This window comes from Impatiens glandulifera, chromosome 5, assembly GCF_907164915.1.
Source record: "Impatiens glandulifera chromosome 5, dImpGla2.1, whole genome shotgun sequence".
Classification (NCBI taxonomy): Eukaryota; Viridiplantae; Streptophyta; class Magnoliopsida; order Ericales; family Balsaminaceae; genus Impatiens; species Impatiens glandulifera.
Window position 1 is genome coordinate 43,237,069 of NC_061866.1, and position 23,265 is coordinate 43,260,333.

Sequence of the window (23,265 nt, forward strand, 5' to 3'; positions counted from 1 at the left end):
ATATATATTTAATTTGATTATTTTGCATTAGTATACTTACCTGCCAAATGAACATTTTGATGTCATCTATGATAAACGAGAACCTTGTACTCAACCGATGAAGAAGGTAGAATGAAACTATGGTTATGGCTACATACGTCACACCAACAACCACAGTGGAGATGAGAGAAGTATCGCCACAAATCCCAATTATTTTGAAAAAGATTGGAGCATAAAATATAATGACATTAACTTCGACAGACTATTGAATATTGAGACGAGGATGGACATTATCAAGTGAGGTCAATGCTAGTGTTGCAACATATTTTCCCACACCTTTCTCGCCTGCTCAATAGATTCCCTGAGATTATTACATTACTAATCTACATCCTCGCCCCTTAATCGGTAGAACATGTGTTAGAAAAAAATAGATCTGTATGGATACGACAGGAAAAATAAAGTTCCACAAACGATTGTATCTAAATGAACATGTTTGAAAACTTATCGAGATAAAGTTGAGGCGTGCTGGGCACTGTCCTTAGAGAGATTTCGCCTCCTCGAGTAGATTATTCGTTGCGGTAGGATGTTAGTGACACTCCCTCTCAAAATTCAACAACTCTTCCCGTTAATGTCGCAATCTGCTTAACGAGGCTTAGAGGATAATAGCTTTGGATGCTCTCGAGAATGTTGATTGTTCTTTTTGAAAAAGTATATCTATAATCTTTTTCTACCTCTAGTATATATAGATATATAAAAATATACTGACAAAACGTTTTCAATAATTGATCACAAATATTGCAAATCAATCCCACAAATTAAGATATTAGTAACGGTAATTAAATATCTTAATTGATCACAATTAATTCAAAATCAATCCCACAAATTAAGAGACTAGTAACGGTAATTGAAGATTTGATTTTGGCTGTTAATATACGTAAATCTTTAATTTGAACGTTGTAAATTAATTCCATAATTTAGGATGATTAAAATTAAAATAATAATTTAGAAATAACTATTATTAATATTTATCCAACAATCCCCACATATTTCAAAATTATTTAAAAAAAACATTTTTCTCGAGAGCGCAAAAAATTAATGCATCAGTACTAGTGTCTTTTAGACTATGAACTAGTACTTAGAAAAATAAGTAAAGACTCACAAAAATGTCGGTGAGATTAGAACCTCTATGAACCTCATTTTAGACGTGAATCAGTGAACTTATTTGTCACATTAATTTCTCTTCCAAAGTTATCCGTCGCGGTGTGACACATTTTGGCCTTGCGTCGATCCTGCATCTCGTGAGAGCTCTAGAAAGGCTGTCTTACCCATATGAACCTACAATACGTAAATTAATTCATGTACTAGGTTGGGTTACTATCATTCTCAGTTTCGTTTGTAGACATTAATCCCATCCCCCTCGATGTATTTCTCACTAGCCTCGAGCTTAGTGGTTTGGTCAGAGGATCCGCCAAATTCATCTCTGACCTTACAAAGTTTAGTGATATCACTCCATGTTTAATCAGTTGTTTCACTAAACAATGCTGCACCCGCATGTGTCGACTTTTTCCATTATAATTATCATTATTGGCTCTACCAATGGCTGCTTTGCAATCACAATGTATCGATATAGAAGGCATGGGCTTTTTCCATAAAGGGATATCTGCTAAGAAATTTCTAAGCCACTTAGCCTCAATACCTGCCAAATCGAGAGCAATAAACTCTTACTCCATTGTCAAACGTTCTATACAAGTCTGCTTTGCTGATTTCCAAGAGACATCACCTTTTCCTATAGTAAATATGAATCCACTTGTAGACTTGATTTCATCTGAATCAGAAATCCAGTTAGCATCACAATAACCCTCAAGTACGGCTGGAAAATCACAATAGTATATACCAAAATCTATAGTTCCACGTAAATATCTTAAAATTCTATTTAGTGCAATCCAATGATCTTTATTAAGATTCTGAGTGTATCTACTCAATCTATTAACTGCATATGCAATATGTCTCGAACAATTCATCAGATACATGAGACTCCCAACTATTTTAGCATAATCAGATTGATAAACACTATTTCCAGTATTTTTCTTTAAGTGTAAATTAGAGTCATAAGGAGTAGGGGTGTCAAAAATGAACTCGACCCGCCAACCCGACACGAGTCGACCCGAAGAATATTGGGTTAGGGTTGGGGTTTTCGGGTTTTAATCATTTCGGGTTAGACCCAAAATATAACCTGAAAAAGAAAATTGGGTTGGATTGGGTTTGGGTCAACCCGGGTTGCCTGCGACAGATGCGCATTCGCCTGCGACAGATGCATATTCGCCTGCGACAGCCTTCGACAACCTGCAACAGCATTCGACAGATCCATTTCAAACCCAAAACGATTTAGTCAGCCCAAAACCTAAACCTAAACACTAAGATGACTAAAACCCTAAACCATAGTTCGATTTTAGCATGCATTGAAGGTAAACGATAGAAAACGGGAAAAACTCACCTTCAATGCCTCGGGAGTTCGATGCCTCGGATAGTCGTTCGTTCGTTCTAGTCGATATGCAACCTTAGTTCGTTCTAGTCGTTCGATGCCTTGGATAGTCGTTCGTTCTTCTTGGATCGTCGTCGGGGGCTCAGTTAGTCGTCGGGGGCTTGGTTAGTCATCGGAGGAGAGGTGGTGTTTGGGGGAGGATCGTGGTCGTCGTCGTCGGGTGTTTGGAATAGGAAGAAACTGGGGATGAGGGAAGACGGTTTGGAAATATGAAAAGATGAGAGGGAGGGAAGAAAAGAAACTAAAAGGTTGATTTTTTTAATTTGAGGGCAAAAGAGTCTTTTGACATAGGCAAAATGTTATATTTGAAAATTTTATTTGGCCTATGCTAAGTTTGAAAATAAACCTCTTATTAGGATTATTTCGTCAAATTTCCCGTTGGTTTAGACATACATATTTCATCAAATTTGGGATTTAAGCTATCATATACCATTGGGACCATATTTATCTCATATAACTTACCAACTTTAAAAATGAAGTTATATTTATTAAATTAAGAGAAAATATGGATTTGAGATATAGTATATTCATATTTTTACTACTTTGGTAAGCCTGAAATTCACAATAGAATTGGAAGGTTCAATTAAAATTCTTTAGTTTGGTAAACCTTTAATATTAAGAATTAAAAATGGAAATAAAATTCTAATAGAATTTAATATAATGCAATTATATATATATATTAAAATTATTAACTTTATTAAAAATAAAGAAGATTACTTAATTTATTAACCTTATCAAAATATTTTAATAAAGAAAAACTAGTACGACACCAAATATGCATCACATTTCAAATCAAAACGCTTCATTTTTATTTAATAATTATTCTAAATTATCATAAATTATAATAAGTATAGAATATATATATGAATTAAAATTATTAATCTTATTAAAATTTTAAAATAAAATCATAATTTTATTATTTACATAAAATCATTAAGTGAAAGTATGAATATTAATGTTCAACAAGTTTATTTTACTGCACATGATTTGTGTTGTTCCTTTGAAGCTAATTTTCCAGATTTTGTGTTGCTGCTTTGCTATTTTTCCAAAATCAGTATTTATTAAATTCTAATTAAATATGCCCAAACTTCATCCTTAAAATGTGTAGGGTCCAATTTTTATACGCCCAAGCAGCAAAACACCCAAACTTTTTATATGGAACAAAAGTACTACTAAATTTTTTATTCAATCTTCCTCTAATAACATTGTTAACTTCTTATAATATCATTTATACCAATAAACCATTTAAATCAGATATAATTTATTTATTTTTTATTTAATTTTATTTTTGCAAAAGTCTAATAAACAATAAAATAATAGGACAATTATAATAGAGCTAGGCAATATTTGGTCAACACGAAATTGATATTGACCTCTCTATGTCATCTATTAGATGTTGATATTACACCCTCAATATCAACCACGAAAAAATCTATTGCTATTTTTCGTTTTTATATATTAACATGTTTTTTACTAGTGATTATTATAAATTTAACTAACAAAGAAATCAACTTGATAAAAATATTTGGAGATTGTCTAATTTTTTTTAAAAATATCTCATTCTTAATTTTTTCTCACAATTATCACCTCACCACACATATCAAATCACTTGTAAACTAATGCAATCACAACAATATGTACAATTGCTTTCAAATTTAAAATTAATAAAAATAATTGCATACGTGTATAAACGTAATTTTATCAGAGATTCAATTGTTGAGTTCGATATTTTGTGATATTTACGAAAAAGCTTTCACGCTATATCCTCGGTACATTAAAGAGCGGTATCTACTCATCAAAATTTGACTATTTATTTTGAAAATTGGTTTTATTTCGTTTTAGTTAACCAATTATTTTTCAATTTATAGACATGTATAGGTTTTTTGGATTTAAAATTATAAAAATAATGTTTAAATGCTAGTACCTGCGATTGATGTTGAGAATTATTAAGAGATGTACAATGAATTGGAGAACACTTTTAAACTCTTGATAAAGTTTTTTGAAATTATCCAGAAACAAACTTTAGAGCCTTATACAAAATTTCTAAAAATTTCAAAAAAACTTAGCGGATTGAATTTTAGACTAAAGGTGATTAATGGTTTTTGTGTATTCCAACGACTTGATCCAATGATCAAGCCTATGATCATAGGTGAAATGATCACTGTGCCAGGAATTGTGATATATATATGAATTAAAATTATTATGCAGTAAGACCAATATTGAATTGCAACATATTTTTCCACACCTTCTTGGACTGTTAAACAGTTATTTCATTTCTTTTCTACATCCTTGTTTCCTTAATCGGCATAACATTACCCTAGCCTCATTCAATTTACCATACTCAATCATAAAATTTGAAGTTTCAATAATTAGGAGCAATACTATACGATGAAGATGAAGGCAAAATTCATGGCACCGTTGAGTCTGTAACTCTATCTATGTTCGCTCTCGTCGAAAAAATAGTTTATCACACTCACAACAATAGTGTCAATCGTGGTGAATAACTGAAATCTGATATAGATTTATTCTCGATATTTGATCGGTGCCATTTCTTTGATATATTTTGGCGTAGACTACTTACAAAAATGATTAAATTTAATTAATTTAAAAATCCAATAAATAAATATTCAAAAATATTTTGAGAATTATGAAACTAAATAAACTCAAACAAAGAGCGACTTATTTATTTAGCATGTGAATTTGTAAAAACAACATAGAACAACTAATTAATGTTGACAATGAGTTGGATCAACACGAACTAGCACGATCTAATACGATATTGATATTGACCCCTCTATACCAACCGTTTTTCTAATTGTTGATATTATACCCTCAATACCAACTCTCAATACCAACTGTGAAAACGCGGTTACTATTTTCCGTTTGTTATTGTCATGTTTTTACTATTGGTTATTGTAAATTTAACTAACAAAGGAACCGATGATAAAAATATGTAACTCACTAAATCTCTAAGGGAAGTTTTTCATTTGAAATTAATTCTCCCAATAGTCCCATGACCACACATATCTAGTTGCGTATATGCAAACCAATTTACAATCAAAACAATCAGTTGGACATGACCTTAACCTCATCCAATTTACCAAGCTCAATCATAAAACATGGTTAAATGAATAGTAAAAATAACTATATACTAGAATTATATAATGAGTTAGGTCAACACAAACTAGTACAATCCTACACGATATTAGAATTGACCTATCTATATCAACCGTTTTTCTAGCGGTTAGTTTTACACTCTCAATACCAACCAGTGAAAAAGCGGTTCTTATTTTTCATTGTTAATACCATGTTTTTTTAATAGTGCTAGTCATTTGATACCAATAAATCATATATTAGTTAGAAATATATTTTCAAGAAATCTAATTAAATACGATGGTTATATCATTTTTAACTCAAATATTTAATTAAAAAAAATAACTTAATAAATAAAGTGATAAAAATAATTTTTAAGAGACTTGTCATAATAGTAAATGATAAACTCATTATGAAAAAGGGAAATTTTTATAATGAATTAGTTAGTGTCTTTCATTTTGTAATTTAACTAATTAACTCACAATATATAAATCATTCTTAAGTAACTTTCTTTTTTGGAAATGAATAATTATTCATCAAATAGTGGTTACTAAAGCTTTTAAATAGAATGGATGTAAAAATAATATTAATATATATAAAAAAATTATAATTTGACAGAAAATGTTATTTGAAAGAAAGTGATATTGGTATAAGAGGTTATTTCTTAAAATTTTTGTTTGATTTTGAAAGGTTAACATTATTCTTATAGTCTTTTATTTTAATCCAAGTTTTTTTTAATTAATACAAACAACAAGTAATTAAAACATTATTAATATATAAGTAAATATTATGACAATAAATACTATAAAAAGTGAGCATGCAATCATTCCAATCCAAACTTACATTATTAGTCTTTAAATATAAAGTGATCAAATCTAATGTTCCAGATGGTGTGTTCCACTATTTATCACATTCACAAAAATTGTTCATTTTATAGAATGAATCAAAATAAATGAAGAAAATTCAACTTATTTTTGTGAAAGTACAAAGTGAAAAATAATTAAATCTGTAGCAACATATTTGATCCCAATATAGTCTCTTTAAGGCTAAAGAGAGCTTATCTTATAGACTTACTTCTTAAGATGAGTTTTTCTGAAATATAGTATTTCATAAGTAGATTTATTTATTTTTATTTATTTATTTTTGGTAATGTCAGTTTGAAAATTGAATTTCTTTTACTAGTTTATTGAGTTGTTGTTAAACTTTTTAAGTTTGGTTTATATTTTTGTACTTTAGTAGTAGATTAGTTTTGAAATTTGGATTGTGTTTAGTTTCCTAAGTGGCTTTTTAAGATCCTCTAACTAAACAAATAAAATAAAAAAATTTAAATTATGGAAATCTTTGATTATGTTTGAATAACCCATAAAAGTTTAGGAATTTATAGGTTGCAATCTTAACCATTTATGTAAGAATTCAAATATATTTATATGATTTAATTATAAGATGTTCATATTATTCAACAAGGCAATAATGAATTTTGCCTCTATCAATCATAAAAAAAACATAATTTTATTTGAGTCAATCTAGCATTTACTTCCAAAAAAATTTCACAAACAAATAAATTTGGTCATTGTCGGTTTCTGTTTTGCAAAATTACATAAACATGCTATCATTTTAAAGTTGAAACAATCTTACCACATGCAAAATATGTCATTTCCAAACTTCTTAATTTGATGTTATGTCTCTAAAAGTCTAGTAACATTGATATATAATTTTTGCCTTAATAATCATAAGAGACATGTACAGTCAACAAAAATAAAATAAACTTTTACTTAGAGGTTAAAAATGTTACATGTTAAATGATAATGAATATTGGACATTTGGCTGGATGTAAATTAGATGCCTATTCCTTAACCAATCAACAAAACACTTATGTCAATACTTGATTTAAAAAAAAAAATAACATGTATATAAAAAGTAGTTGTTTAAGCACAATTTCAAATCTTAAAACAAAATAGACTTAAAATGTGAGTTACACAATAGAGTCACCCATATACTATCATTTTTAACTCAAATATTTAATTAAAGAAAAATAACATACTAATTGATCCAAGTGACAAAATAAATTTTAAGAGACCGAATCTTTCATATTCGAGTTTTACTTGTAGAATATTATGTTAAAATCGAGATAATGTTACCTTCTTATGTTAAAAAAAAAAAAGTTAAGTGGAATTTTTTTTTTTGTTATGAATCAAAAAAAATCTAAAATATCATTAACTAACTAATGATCTTATTTTGTTTTAACATTGAGTGTTATAAAATTCTCATATATGTCTACATTTCAATTTCAAATTAAAGTGGCCATATAAACAGTCCAGTTCATGAATTGGCTGTTCTCGTCTTCTGAACCAATCAGATTACAACTTCATTATTTTATTATTAAATCAAGCAGTTGTTGGAAAAAGAGATATCTGGAACCCTGATTAATATCCGGGTCAATGAAAAGCGCAAAGGAGTGAAGCTTCATTCGTCTCACTCCGTTTTACATTAGTAGGCTGATAATTGTAATTCCGTTTTACATGGGTTTTATAATGTAAAACTGAACGAAGTGTAAAACTAAATAAAGTTTGACTCATTTAAGTGAAGTTTGCTTTATTTGACTACTTAAATAGAAAATATTAATTATTTTATAATTTTGGCGCCTGTCAAGTAAATTTGCTTCATTTGACTCCGTAAATAAAGCATATTAACTAGTTTGTATTTTATATAATTATATATTAAATATAATTATATATAAAAATATATTTATTATTTTATTTTTGATGTATTTAAATTAATTTATATTAAATATGTCATAATTGATATAAGTATACAAATATAAAAACATACATAATTACTTTGTCAAATATTTAAATTAATTTATATTAATTATTAATTATTTTATTTGTGATATAACTTATTAATTATTTTATAATTTATATAATTATAAATTTATTTATAATATATTTAATTAATCTGTCAAAATTTATATAATTATATATATATATATATATATAACAACATATTTTTAAATTTATTTGTAAGTATAATTTTTAATTTATTTGTAAGATATTTAAATGAATTTATTTTAATTTTTTTATAATTTATATAATTATATATTAAATATATATAAACGTTAATGTAAAATCACTAACACATTAATGTAAAAATCTTTATGCGTTCATGTAAAAACATTTATTCATTCATGTAAATCCTATTGGAGAATTAAAAAGGGTGAAACAAACTTTCTTCTTGTAAACCATACTGGAGAATTAAAAAGGGTGAAACAAGCACTAATAAACGAAGCTTACTTCACTGGGTATTTACAACGATTATATGAGTGAAACAAATTATCTAGTGAAGCTTGCTTTACTATGTATATACATCGCTCATATGAGTGAAATAAGCGCTACTTATTGATGCTTGCTTCATTTTTATTAACAGAACTAATAAAAGTGTAGCGCTACTCCTTCGACAGGCCATGTCGCTGCCACCCTAATCGGTCACGATGCTGTTTTTCCAGTCAGACTCACCTCAACCACTACGGTATGTCACGACATCCCTATCCCGACCGCTCAATTCCCCAATAAATCGTGGACCATGGGACGAAATAAAATCGCAAATCTGACAGGCATTCGGAACAAAATTCTCAAATCTCTCGCCCTATTCCAAAGGCATGAACTTGTCATGACCAATGAAAGGAGCGAGCAAATCATTTGCCAATTCAAAATCCGATTCGAGCAAGATTGGAACTCATTCGAAAAAGCCGAATACTAGGAAATCGTTATGTGGTTGGTTAATGTAATGAGGGAGTTCTACAAGTGCCCTAAAACCTATGCCTACACTACACAAACAAATGCAAATCGAACATGGCAAACCAATAAGGTTTGGGGGGAAAACGGGACAGCTAATGGAGGCAAGCTCAATGTAGATCCTAGTCTAAAAATTAAAACGCTCGAACACCCGCTCCAAATCGAACTCCCCCTAGAAATTGAAGAGGGATGCGTCAACGATTGGAAGCGAGTTGTCGTCGGTCACTTCATGGGCACCCACAAGACCCCATTCCGAGCAATCAAGGCCGCCCTTTTCTGACAATGGAGCGAAAAGAGACTTTAAAAAGTCAAAGTCAACGACTTTGGCTATTTCTTCCTCACTTTTGGCATGGAGACCGAAGCCCAAGCCATTGCCGACTTAGATCTCACCTTCATGTTCAGCTTATGTTTCAAGCTCGCCAAATGGAATGAAGAAATGGACATCAATAGCAAACTGGCACAATCCGAACAAGTGTGGGTGAGACTAAGAAACATTCCACCACACCTTTGTAATACCAAAGCACTTGCCTACTTCACCAGACTCATTAGAAAGCCGCTTAAGCTCGATCCCGACTTTACTCGTTTAAACGAGTCGCGTTTGCCCGCGTTTGCATTGAGATCGATTCAACGAGTACAAAACCGGAAAAATTCGAGTTAAGATGCCGGAATAAAAACATGGCTATCATTGAGGTCATGTACGAACAATCGGAAAAAGAGGATGGTGAAAAGCAAAAGAAACCTGTGGTCACCCCCGAACAAGAGAATCTAAAGGTGGTCAAGAAATATTATATTGAAATCCTCAAAGCAAATGAAAGCCACAATGAACACGTGAACGAGAACCAAACTGATCCCGATCTCACCGAGCCTAAAACCGAGGCCCTTTCCCCACTAATTATGTTCGAAAATCCCAACATCGACGTGGATGATAGCGAAAGCCAAAACATCTCAAAAACCATTAGCTACGAAACCAAAGAAAGCCGCAACGTTGTCAAAGAAACCACCTTAAGGGAAACAACTGATACGCTCAACTCCAAACTCAAGCCCAAAAGAAAAAAGTGACAAGAGAAGCTAGCGAAGACGAAGAAGCCGGAACTCTATCCGGAAATATATCCCAAAAAGACCTAAGGATGACAAGAAAGAAGGAAAGAAAGAACAAGGGCAAAGACAAGAGAGACGAATCCGAGGAAATCAACCCCTATCGTCTTGTTTTAGTTGATTGATTGTTAGCTTCCTTCCTTATTCACTTTTGTACTTATGATTTCATGTCCATATGCGTTTCTTAGACAAAACTGTAGATTCTTTATGGCCATCGTGTGTTGACTTTGAGCATACTGTTGTAAGCTCAATTTCTGCTCTTGTACTCATTTTACCCTTTTGGGTCTTTTTAATTAATGGCGTAAGCCATTTCTCCAAAAAAAAAAGTGAAACAAACGCTATCGAGTGATGTTGACTTCATTTCTATTTACAACATTGAAGTAATAATTTAAATAAATAGAAATTATTCTGCTACACTTCCACTATTTTTTTTCTCTCTTATCGATTTTTTAAACCCTAGTATGAATCTTCTCCGCTACAATCTTCTCGCAAAAATGAAATTTAATGAAGTGGCGTCAAATGTTCTTTATGGTCTTGGGGATGATGCTAATGCAACATTCCCTTGAAGTGTTTAGCGATTTCTCTCTTAGAAATTGTCCGTCGAGTTTTTTGTCTTCTTTTTGCAGATTTTGGTTAACAAGATCTGCAAGAGACATGTTTATCTCCTTTGTTTTATTTTAATCGTCTTCTCAAATTGTCTAGATGAAACTGTCTGTTAACCAAATAAACCCTAAAAGATATTCTCGTATTTCTTAACAAGTACAATGTCTGCTTTCTTTAACAACTATTTCTTAACGTATCGGCACATCTGGCACGACCAACACATCTGGCACGTTATGCACATCGGGTTTGTCGCCTTACCTCTAGCGCGGTCGATGATTCGACCTACCTCCTGCAGTTTGCTGTGACAGTCTATGTTTGCTCTGGTGCATATGCGGTATGTTCCTTTGGTGTTGTGCAGATACAGATCTTTAGGGTGCAGGCCTACAGGCCGGCCCTAAGAATTTGGGGCCGTATGCAAATTTAAATTTTGGGACCCTTAAATTAGTAAAAAAATTAAAATAAATTTTAATAATTTAAACTAAGATATAAATGATTAATATATTATAATACGAAAATAAGAGATTAAAAATGAGATAAAAAGTTATATATATTATATAATATATATTTAATATTAAAGGAGAAAAAAAGGAAAAATTAAGATTAATAATATAATATTATTAAATATTAAAAAATGAGACCTATAAAAGTAGGGGCCCTATACAACTACATAGGTTGACTTACCCCAGGGCCGGCCCTAAGGTCGACTGCCCTTCCTAGAGACACGAATCTCGCCTACTGCAGCAGGTCGAGTTGCGTTTCAGGTTCTAGCATCTTGGTGCAGGTGCTGGAGCAGTCCCTCGTTGAATAAGTGTATGCGTAGTTTATCCCTGATGTCTGTTGTTTTGCTACAGGTTGTGATGTTGTTGTGTATTGTGCAGGCTGTAGTTTTACTGGTGCAATCACAGTTCATCCCTACTGTTTGTGGTATGTTGTAGATGTTGGTTTTTCATCTGCTTGTGGAAGCGCCTGCTAATTAACTGTGTGAGACTGTGTAGGTGCGGTTGCTGGTTCTTGTGCAGGTAATGTGGCTGTTGGTATTGACTTTCTAGTGCAGGTGCAAGTCTTTTTTTCTTTTCAATCTTTTTTTTCTGATTTATTTTATTACGAATATTATAGAACTGATCTTATTTTTGTCAAACACCAATTTGTAAATATATATTATTTATATATCACAAATTATGTCTATTGTTGTTCTTTTTTATACTGTCTTTTTTGTATTTTTAGCTTTATTTTTTTTAACATTGCAGAATGCAGCTACATATCTGATAAATCTGCATTCTATTTAGATTTAACATGTTATGATTCTGTTTATCTTATTCAAAGGATTACATCGCTTAATCACTCTTTTATTGTAGATACCTATAATCATGATGGTTGTGGTGGAAGTTCCACGTGATTTTCTTATCCCAGCTGCTTCAACTATATCAACATCAAAAGGAAGAGGGTTGAGGTTCTTGGTGAACAAGGTGATACTTATGAGGTTCTTGGTGAACAAGGTGATACTTATGAGGTTCTTGGTGAACAAGGTGATACTTATGAGATTTGGGTTGGATCTGATAGAAATAAGATTTGGGAACTACATTGGGCGGCACTGGAAACGGTCATTCGATTTCTGCAACCGTTTGGTTTCAACAATCCACGCTTGTTTGGCTGTTGCTCTTTCCTGTCTCTCAATTCAAGATTGGACCTGCCCAGCCTGCCCTTTCGCTTCTATGCCTTCTCCAATTCAGGGTCTTCTTCTTCTTGATCTATTCTATAATTTAATCTAAATCTAATCTACTCTAATGGGGATAGATACGAAGTCTTCTAGTAGTCACGCTTTCATACATGGTGTATGATATTCTTTGCTGGCTTTTTGAAAACAATCTAAAGATAGACAATTTCTTCCACCACCCTGTTTGCATTATTGGATCCATCGCAGGTTTCTCTACCAAATGGTATATATGTTGTATTATAGTGGAATCGTTTTTTGTTTATTTCGTAATTTGACTATTTTGTGTGTGTCAATCCTGCCTTTTTCTCTTCCTTTTGTTCTTAAGTCTCTTTTGTAGTAACTACTACGACGAGGTTAAGTTTCCGATTCACATCCCAATAAGAATGGGTGGATCTGAGATGGTCATATAATTAAGTGTGGTTTGGAGGTTAGCCTTTGGTTTTATTCAATCAGCCAGCCTTGGTCTCTGATTTTGAGGTCATTATAAAATATGATGAATTAATTGTTTAAAAACTATGTCAGCGATATTTTATGACAAATCTTTATGAAAATCATACGTACATTTTTCTTATTAATAATTTGTAATTTGTAATTCCCCACCACACACATGCATACTACCTTACAAACAGCTAACCATCAAATTCAAAACACATCATCAATCCGGCCCCTTTAATGTGCACATGGATGGGATCATATATATACATGGATCGTCTAAGTAGCCTCGTGATATAGTCAATGATAAACTCGTAACTTATAATGTTTACATTTAAAAATAAGAGGGAAATTTAGAATGAATTAGTTAATTAGTTTGTAATTTAACATAACTCACACACCAAATTATTGTTAAGTAACTTATTTTGTTGTTGTAAATGAAAAATTAATTATTTATAAAGTGGTTTTTACTGATGCTTTTAAATGGAATGGATGTAAAAATAATATTAATATATATAAAAATAATATTAATTTTTTTACAATGTGACAGAAAATGTTATTAGAAAGAGAATGTTATTGGTAATAAAATCTAACAAATATTTCCATAAAATTTATACATACAAATAAATTCGGTTATTTATGTTTTGCGAAATTATTACCACATTCAAAATATATCGTTTTCAAGCTTCTTTATTTGATGCAATGTCTCCTTCTATATATTACATAGAACCCAATAATTTTGATATATAAATTTTGCCTAAATAATCATAAGAGTCATGGAAAGTCAAAATAAAAATAAAATGAAGTTTGCTTCGAAGTTAAAAATGCTACAGGTTAAATGATAATAAATATATTTGGACATTTGATTGGTTGGATGCAAATCGGATGCCTATTTAAATATTCCTTCTTAATCCATCAACAAAACACTTATGTAATTACCTTTTTTTTTTTAAATGATATGTATATAAAAAATATTTGTTTAAGCACAATCTCATATCTTAAAACAGAAAAAGACAATAGTGTTAAGTAATAGAGTCACCCAAGTATGATCACTATCATTTTTAACTCAAATATTTCAATTCAATACAATTCTTCCATTTTCTTCTCAAACCACCTTAGAAACCTCCTGTTGAAAACTAGGCAAGATCTCTTCAACATTATCATGTTCAGAAAAAAGACACAAACATTTGAGAATTGTATCAGTAATTTCTTCGTTAAGACGAAACCCATCAGCTGCCATCCGTCTAAGCAAACCAATTATTTCTTCCTTTTCACCCATCGCAAGAAAACCCTTTAGCAAAGAATCGTATACAGCAGCAGTAGGACCATAACCGCAAGTCACCATCCTCTCGATCGTGTCTTTTCCCTCCTTCCAATGTTCTAATTTCATTATTCCATTTACAAGTGTTGAAAAGATCCCAACATCAGGTTCCACGCCCATTTGAAGCATTTCCTCGAAGAATAGTTTCGCCGAATGTAGATCCTTTGCTCTTAGAGTTCCATGAATTATTATATTAAAAGATGCAACATTCGGCTTACTGTCTGTTTTGCTCATCGCTAAAAAGAAACCCTTTGCCTCCTCCAAACTACCTTCTTTGCAGAGACTTTCTAGTAAAGTGTTGTAATGATGAGGTGTAAGCAGAATTCCACGAACAGTCATGTGAATCAAAAGACCTTTCGCAACGTTCATCATTCTCAATCGGCAGAATCCATTTATCAAAGCTGAATAAGTGTATGAATCCAGAACTAATCCCATTTCAAGCCCGTTCTTCAATAACTTCATTCCTTCACCGACATCTCCTTTCTTCAAATGAGCATGTATTAGTATATTAAAAGGAAATATTTCTCTCATGTTCATTTCACGATGAATCTCCATCGCTTTCTTTAGATGACCTTCTTTACATAGCCCGTAAATTAAAGCTGTTAACAATTGATGATTTGGTTCTACACGATTCTTGTCTTTCAACATCAAAGATACTAACCTCACCGCCTCATCAACCTTCCCATTCTTGCAAAGCCCCCAAGCTAATGAATTGTAAGAAACAATGTCGATTTTATTATTATTCCCTTTAGTCATTCTTTCAAAGACTCTTAAAGCTTCGGTAACCATACCAGATTTACAAAATTCATTGATTAGTGAAGTATATGTTATTTTGTCTGACTCTTCACCATTCTCCTCCATTAAGTCTACTAACCGCATGGCATCCATAGGCCTTCCATCTTTACACAGCCCATCGATTAAAACGTTATAGATTACCCGATTCTGTTTTATTCCTCGGTGTGACATCACATTGAATAACTCGCTAGCTTCCTCCCATCGCCTCATTTTGCAAAGAAACTGTAATAAACTTGAATAAATGAATGCGTTCGGTTCAACTCCTTTTTCCAACATCATGTCGTAAAGTTTCTTTCCCTCGTCGAAATTCCCAGCTTTGCAAAATCCATTTACAAGTGCACTGTAAGTAATAACATTCGGATTGAGGCTCTTAAGCTTCATGTCATCAAACAAATCTATTGCTTCTCCCATTCGACCCTTTTCACAAAGCCCGTTCATAAGAGTGTTGTAGTTAACAACATCTGGATTGAGGCCCTTCAGCTTCATGTCATCAAACAAATCCATTGCTTCTCCCATTCGACCTTCTTTAAAAAGCCCGTTCATAAGAGTGTTGTAAGTAAGAACATTCGGATTGAGGCCCTTCAACTTCATGTCATCAAATAAATCCATTGCTTCTCCCATTCGACCCTCTTTACAAAGCCCGTTCATAAGAGTGTTGTAAGTAATGACATCCGAATTGAAGCCCTTCAGCTTCATGTCATCAAACAAATCCATTGCTTTTCCCATTTGACCCTCTTTACAAAGCCCATTCATAAGAGTGTTGTAAGTAGAAACATCCGGATTGAGGCCCTTCAGCTTCATGTCATCCAACAAATCCATTACTTCTCCCATTTGACCCTCTTTACAAAGCCCATTCATAAGAGTGTTGTAAGTAGAAACATTCGGATTGATGTTCTTCAGCTTCATGTCATCAAACAAATCCATTGCTTCTCCCATTCGACCCTCTTTACAAAGCCCGTTCATAAGAGTGTTGTAAGTAATGACATCCGAATTGAAGCCCTTCAGCTTCATGTCATCAAACAAATCCATTGCTTTTCCCATTTGACCCTCTTTACAAAGCCCATTCATAAGAGTGTTGTAAGTAGAAACATCCGGATTGAGGCCCTTCAGCTTCATGTCATCCAACAAATCCATTACTTCTCCCATTTGACCCTCTTTACAAAGCCCATTCATAAGAGTGTTGTAAGTAATAACATCCGGATTGAGGCTCTTAAGCTTCATGTCATCAAACAAATCTATTGCTTCTCCCATTTGACCCTTTTCACAAAGCCCGTTCATAAGAGTGCTGTAGGTAACAACATCCGGATTGAAGCCCTTCAGCTTCATGTCATCAAACAAATCCATTGCTTCTCCCATTCGACCCTCTTTACAAAGCCCGTTCATAAGAGTGTTATAAGTAGAAACATTCGGATTCATGCCCTTCAACTTCATGTCATCAAACAAATACATTGCTTCTCCCATTCGACCCTCTTTACAAAGCCCGTTCATAAGAGTGCTGAAAGTAATCACATCAGGCAATACAGACCCTCTGCACCATTCATTGAAAACCTTTACAGCTCTTGAAGTATCACCATTTCGACAAAGTCCATTTAAAACAACATTTATACAATATGTGTTAACTTGAAAACCACACTTCACCATCGTGCCCAACACTCCAAAAGAAAAATCGGGCTTATTTGAATGAAGGAAAAACTTGATAAGAACTTGCAATGATATGATACTGCGAAAAACTTGAATACCCTTCATCTTATTGTAGACATTGATAACCATGTTATACTTCCTCGACTGTGAAAATGTTTGTAAAAGAAAATCGCATGTTGATTCAGAAGGCAGGCCGTGGATTTCAACTGCTTGATTAAAGAGGAGCAAAGCATCTTCGAGTCGGGGACTGGATTTATCACATAATGATCTAATTTGGGTTTCTATGTCATTGAAACTTGATTCTACGGTTGCTGAAGATAAGCATTTGGTGTGAGGACGAAACAAGAGATAGCAATTGCTGCAAAGTTGCTTCCTAATAACCATTTCACTACTTTCTCAAAATGATTTACCCAGAGAGTGAAAAAAACAGTGAACGGAGACGTTTACCGGGTAGAGGCCATTCTTTCCCTTCGCCGCCGCCGCCGTCCAAACTCGGGAACGGAACTGAGTCTCCGACCGAATTACTGCAGATAACTCGTTGGTGGATCGAGATCGTTGTTCAATTCCTCGTAGACCAAACCCTAGCCAGGCATTTCTCCAAATATTCCTGAAATCTTAACAGTCTTTGTTAACTTGCTCCTCTCTCTTTTTCATTCGAGCTAAAATTTTCATTTACTTTTCCAAGTGTAATTTTTTACCTTAAGTTACTATATAATGTCTAGTTAAATCAACGGATAAAATAAATGATTTTTTTTTTTTTTATATTATTTGATTTTATTCTAAACTCAATTTTTATTTATTCCGAAATCAAATTATATGATCATCTTTATTTTGGTAATACAATTATTGTTTCATCTCTTCCTAGATTTAAGAATTTTCACCATTAAAAAGATACATTCTATATGTATTTGTTTTGAACGTGATTAAATAATTATCTTAATTTGTAAAAAAAAAATATATAATCTATTATAAGTAATATAATGGATGGTTTAAGTGTTTTAAGAGTTTACGTTAAAATTTGTGTGTCTTTATATCATGTTAAATGCTTAGTTGATTGAACACGGATAGATTTATAAATGTGACACTAAATAGAAATAATCATTTATATATTATTATTTATGTGATTTTTTTTTTATCAATAAGTGAATTTAGAGTAGAATATATTTCTTTTGCTTGTTTATACTAATGGAGAGAGTAATATCAATATAATGTTTATTTTTTAATAGCGGTTAATGAAATCAAGAAGATAAAACTAATAGAGAAATGAACTTTATTATGCAATAAGGATAATAATGTTTTTATTCATGTAGTGAAAAGATGAATGTGAATGGTCTATTGAGCAAATTTTAAGAGTTATATACTCATTAGAATTGCAACAATAAATTGTTTCTAATCAAGTAGACGATAAATTTGATGTAACAAGATAAAAAAAATATATATCAGACTCATGGTTGGAATTAGCTGATAGCCAAAGGATGACATGATCTTTGTTGAGTTCCTCTAGATCAATGGTAAGTTAAATTTGCAAGGTAAGAGCTTTGGACAATGATTTCATTGGGTGTAAGAGTAAGAGGGTGGGAATGGCTGAATATTAGTACCGGCCGATTAAAAAAACTAACATAGTTAACGAAGATTCTGATTTCAATTAAATAAGATGTTATGATTACACTATGATTGCTTTTAATGTGTCATATAAAGACCATATCTTTAGTGCGCGTTAATCTATATATATATAATGATGCTTAATTTTTAAAGTGTTCGGATTGTCGGGTCGAGAGTTGTGGTTAATTTGGATACTTGAGTCAGATTGTGGGTTGACCCGCCATTAAATTTATAACGGTTAAAAATAAAATTAAAAATACTAGAGGTATGTTTCGAACTTGCAACCTAACAAAACAAGTACAACTCTTTAACCAACTAGGTTACAAAGACTTTATATTTTAAATTCAACACCAAATTTGATAAACGCGAGACGTTTTAATATTAATATAAGTTCAACTTTTTAACCTACTAATATATATATATATATATATATAAAATGATGTTGAGTAAATGGATACTTGGGTCGGATTGTGGGTTGACCCACCCATAAACTTAAAACGGTTAAAAATAAAATTAAAAATGTTATCCGTATTTTTTTTTCACGGTTTTTTATATTATTAATCGTGCAAATGCACGGGCTAAATGCTAGTATTATTTAATAATATTGCAGAAAAATTAATTAATTATATATAATAAATGCCATTTTATATATATACAAGTTGGTTTAGATATACATATTTCATCAAATTTGGGATTTAAGGTATCATATACCATTAGAAACATATTTATCTCATATAACTTAAAAACTTTGTAAATGAAGTTTTTTCTTTTGAAAAACAGCTTAGTGCCATTTAATTTAAAAAAATTTAAAAGAGGGAAAAAAATATAAATATTTAAGATCAGATCTAGACAATTTCTAGATTTGACAATGAAACAATAATTAAATTACAGACAACAACAATCAATTAACGCCTACCGCGTTTTTACTTTTATTCTACTTGTGACCTTCTCAAATGAAATATCCCATATCTGGCAGAGCTTTCTATTCTCTTCAATCCTTTCGATTCCTCTCCAGGATTGAATGAGTGCATTTCTATCTGAAGTTATATCTCTCCAAATATTTCCAGCGGTTCTACTTCTTCCACTGCGAGTTTTGAATTTTTTTCTTTCCAAATATTGTAGATTACTGCTCCAAAGTAGCATTTTAACATACTTACATAGAAGGATCTTTGTTTTGCTTTATTCTTCATCCACTCTTGGATTTCTTCCCATATTCCTGAAAAATTGATAATGTTCATGTTTGCAGCATACATCCTCCATATTTGTATAAGAAAAGAGCACTCCCCAAATAAATGATTTATGCTTTCCTCAACTCCCGAACATAGGACACGGTTGATATCAAGAATGTTTATGTATTTTTGAATTATGTCTTTTGTTGTCAACCTTTTCCTGTATACCAACCAGAGAATAAATTGGTGACGAAGAATAATCTTTGGAGACCATACCACATTATGCCAATTAACTCCTATCCTCTTGTTCTAACCATTTCCCATGTCTTTCCTGTAATAAACTTCTCATTATTTTCAGTTTTTCAGCATATTTGAGTTGCTTCTGCCTCATTAGGTTTAGATTTATAAATTAAGTTATATTTATTAAATTAAGAAAAAATATGGATATGAGATTTAGTATATTCATATTTTTACTACTTTGGTAAGCCTGAAATTCAATCAATACTAATTTAATTATTATTTATTTTTTCTCTTCATATCTCCTTACTTTTAAGGATAATTGGATATGCATCTTAAATATGGATATTAAGCATAATTTGATCCCTAATTTTATATATTATTTTAAAAAAAGGGTTCTTTACAAATATGTTGTCAAATTAAAACCATCATTGATTATCATTCCAGAAGAACAAGAAATTCTAGTAAAAGATTATGATCAAAGATGGTAGAATTGGATGAACTATCTTCCCTGCCAGGCATTAATTGATTTTGGAACTAGTGATATTGAATTTGCAGCCTTCTCCAACCTACATGAAACTTGAGAAGTCATTATCATCACGCAGAATAAAAGCGTGTTATTAAGAAAGGACAATGGAAACAACATCAGAAGGATGCAGACCTAGTTATTTCTTGTACAACCTTCACTACATATACATAGGAAGAATCTGTCTCCAAAACTTGACCTCCCAACACAATTTCATCTAGAATAACATGCACCAGTAAAACAGTAAGTCTGTATTATGAAATATACAACAAAGTTTACTTAATCATAAGTCTGTATTGTCTCGAATAATGTGACTTCTTTCAATAACGAGTTCATTTCTATATATAAGTGAATATATTGAGCTTATGCAATGGCTACATAAAACGAAGAAGATGATAAAAAATTCTTCAAAAAAGTACTTAGAAAATGTGAAATCAAGAATGAAAATCTATAACAATGTACCTTGCATAAGATCTAGCATCGCTAGTTCATTTTCGTAGGTATCAAATACAAAGACAAAGTACAGTGTTGCAAAGGTCTTGCAAACAAGCATAGTATCCTGCAATAATGGGAGTATAATATCAACCTCTACATCCAAATCAATATTTTGGATCTCGTTGCTACCGAAATGAAGATGTAATATACTAACTTGATAATCATAGAATTTGACCAGACGAGGCTTGCCTTGAACATTCATCACTATCACTGCTCGTATCATTCTCTCAAGCTTTTCTCGTGACGTGACCTATAAATCCAGCGAATTTCAGATTTCGAACAAGCCTGAAAATGCAATCTCAACATTCAAAATCCTTTCATTGGCAATCCAACTTCAATTTTTCTTTTTTCTTTTGATAAACAACTTCTATTTCTCTCTCTCTATTCGTCGATTAAACTCAAATAATAATAAAATGCAATTACTAACTATAAATGGTCTTGTCGCGAGATGCAACCGCATTCGCGAGACGCACCCACGAGACGCACCCACATTCGCGAGACACACCTGGAATCCATCGCAACAGAGACATTTAACCAATCAATCCCTAAACCCTAAACCTAACAAACAATGCGTTCAAAAAAAAGAAACAACAAGTGAATGACAAATGAAGCATACCAGTAGCAGCGGACATCATGGTTTCCTGCCTTCACTGGGATTCCGACGTCGTCGGGGATCCGTCTTCTTTTTAGAGAGGAGGAGAAGGGAGAAGACGTGAAGAGAGAGAATAGAGAAGAAAGAAAAGAAAAGAAAATGGGAAGAAATTGATTTTTCTTAATTATATAGTAAGGGCATTGTGAATATTTCACAATGCACTCAGTTGCGTCAGAGGTTGTGTGACACAACGGGGGTATTTTTGTTAAAAAAAAAATAATTGTCACAAACGCATTTAATTTTATGCGTTGACACTTATAGCAAATAAGGTCATTTTTAGAGTCATTTCGAGTTAGAGCATCATATAGTAATTGAGTTATTCTTAACTAATGAAAAATTATAATATAATATAATATAATATATTTTAATTAGAATAATTATTAAATAAATACCAAAAAAACTAAGTCATGATATTTTAGAATAAAATATTTTAATTTTTTAAAATAAGATTAACAAATTTAATTTAAATTTGAAATAATCAAATAAAAAAATCTTTACTTAAACTAATTAAAAATATTATTTATTTGATAAAGAGTTGCTAATTGATTTTTAGTTTAAATTGTGAATAAAATATATGCGTATAAAACGTATTTTTAACTAGAGTTTCATTTTGTTTCGTAGTTTAGTGATATTCGAGAAATGTACGAGTTAAAAACGATATCCACTTTATAACATCAAACTACAAGTTTGATGATTTCGTTTGAGGCCTGTATCCTTTGATCCAAGGGCATGGGAAGCATCTTATAGTTCCTAAGATCATTTAGAACATCATCCTGATGTGTAAACTTTTCAACTTTTTTTGAATACCTTAGAATTTTTTTCCCATTCTCATTCGATCGGGATGAGGTTCCATTCAACCAAAATATTTTTTTCATAAAAAAACTAGTTTATGATTTTTAGGTTTTAATGATGTGTAAAGAGTTTATCGATAGCTTTCTTATGCTTCATATAGTTGAATGAAACTAAAACATGAACACTAGTTGTTCATTTTGACCAATTCAATAACTGAATTTTTTATAAAAAAATTAGTTTTGGATCCAACATGATCGGGATGGATTGGAACTGGTCCAAATAGGTTCCCAACATCATTAGAAATATGCAAAGAAGTTTTCTGAAAACTCGATTTTAAAAATTTTAAAAATCATATTTGGGGATTTCCAATTTAAGATTATTTATCTAGTTTTGTTTCAACAGAAAGCTTACAAATGATTCTAGGATCGTTTTCCAATAAAAAAATCGAATAATAAGTCAATGTATGATAATGGAAAAAACTGAAATATAAAAAAATCAATTTAATCTGGTAATGGGAATTACATTGTAATTGAAATCTTATTATGCATTGGAGAACACTCCTTAACTCTTAGAGAAACTTTCTGAATGTCTGAATCAACACCTTACAGCCTTACACAAAAATTCTGAATTTTCAGAAAAGTTTAAAGAGCTTGGGAATTTATCTTTGGAGGTGATTGAGGGCTTGATATTGGATCTCTTGTCTTTGGTTTGCTTAGATAAAGCTATTTATAGCCACCCAAGAATGGTCCATCAACCAAGTGAGTTGGATTAAGTCAAACAGTCATT

General features: G+C 31.7%; 1 protein-coding gene across 1 annotated transcript; it reads right to left on the reverse strand.

Annotated features, from left to right (window-relative positions):
- Positions 1 to 14,271: 14,271 nt before the first annotated feature.
- Positions 14,272 to 17,650, reverse strand: LOC124940257 (pentatricopeptide repeat-containing protein At1g63330-like). The gene has a single exon (XM_047480756.1). It carries the CDS (start codon positions 17,388 to 17,390, stop codon positions 14,355 to 14,357), a length of 3,036 nt encoding a protein of 1,011 aa, XP_047336712.1. The 5' UTR covers positions 17,391 to 17,650; the 3' UTR covers positions 14,272 to 14,354.
- Positions 17,651 to 23,265: the final 5,615 nt, after the last annotated feature.

What these genes read in the sequence shown, in the direction of transcription:
- LOC124940257 (XM_047480756.1), bottom strand. Translation starts at nt 17,390, where the DNA reads ATGGTTATTAGGAAGCAACTTTGCAGCAATTGCTATCTCTTGTTTCGT.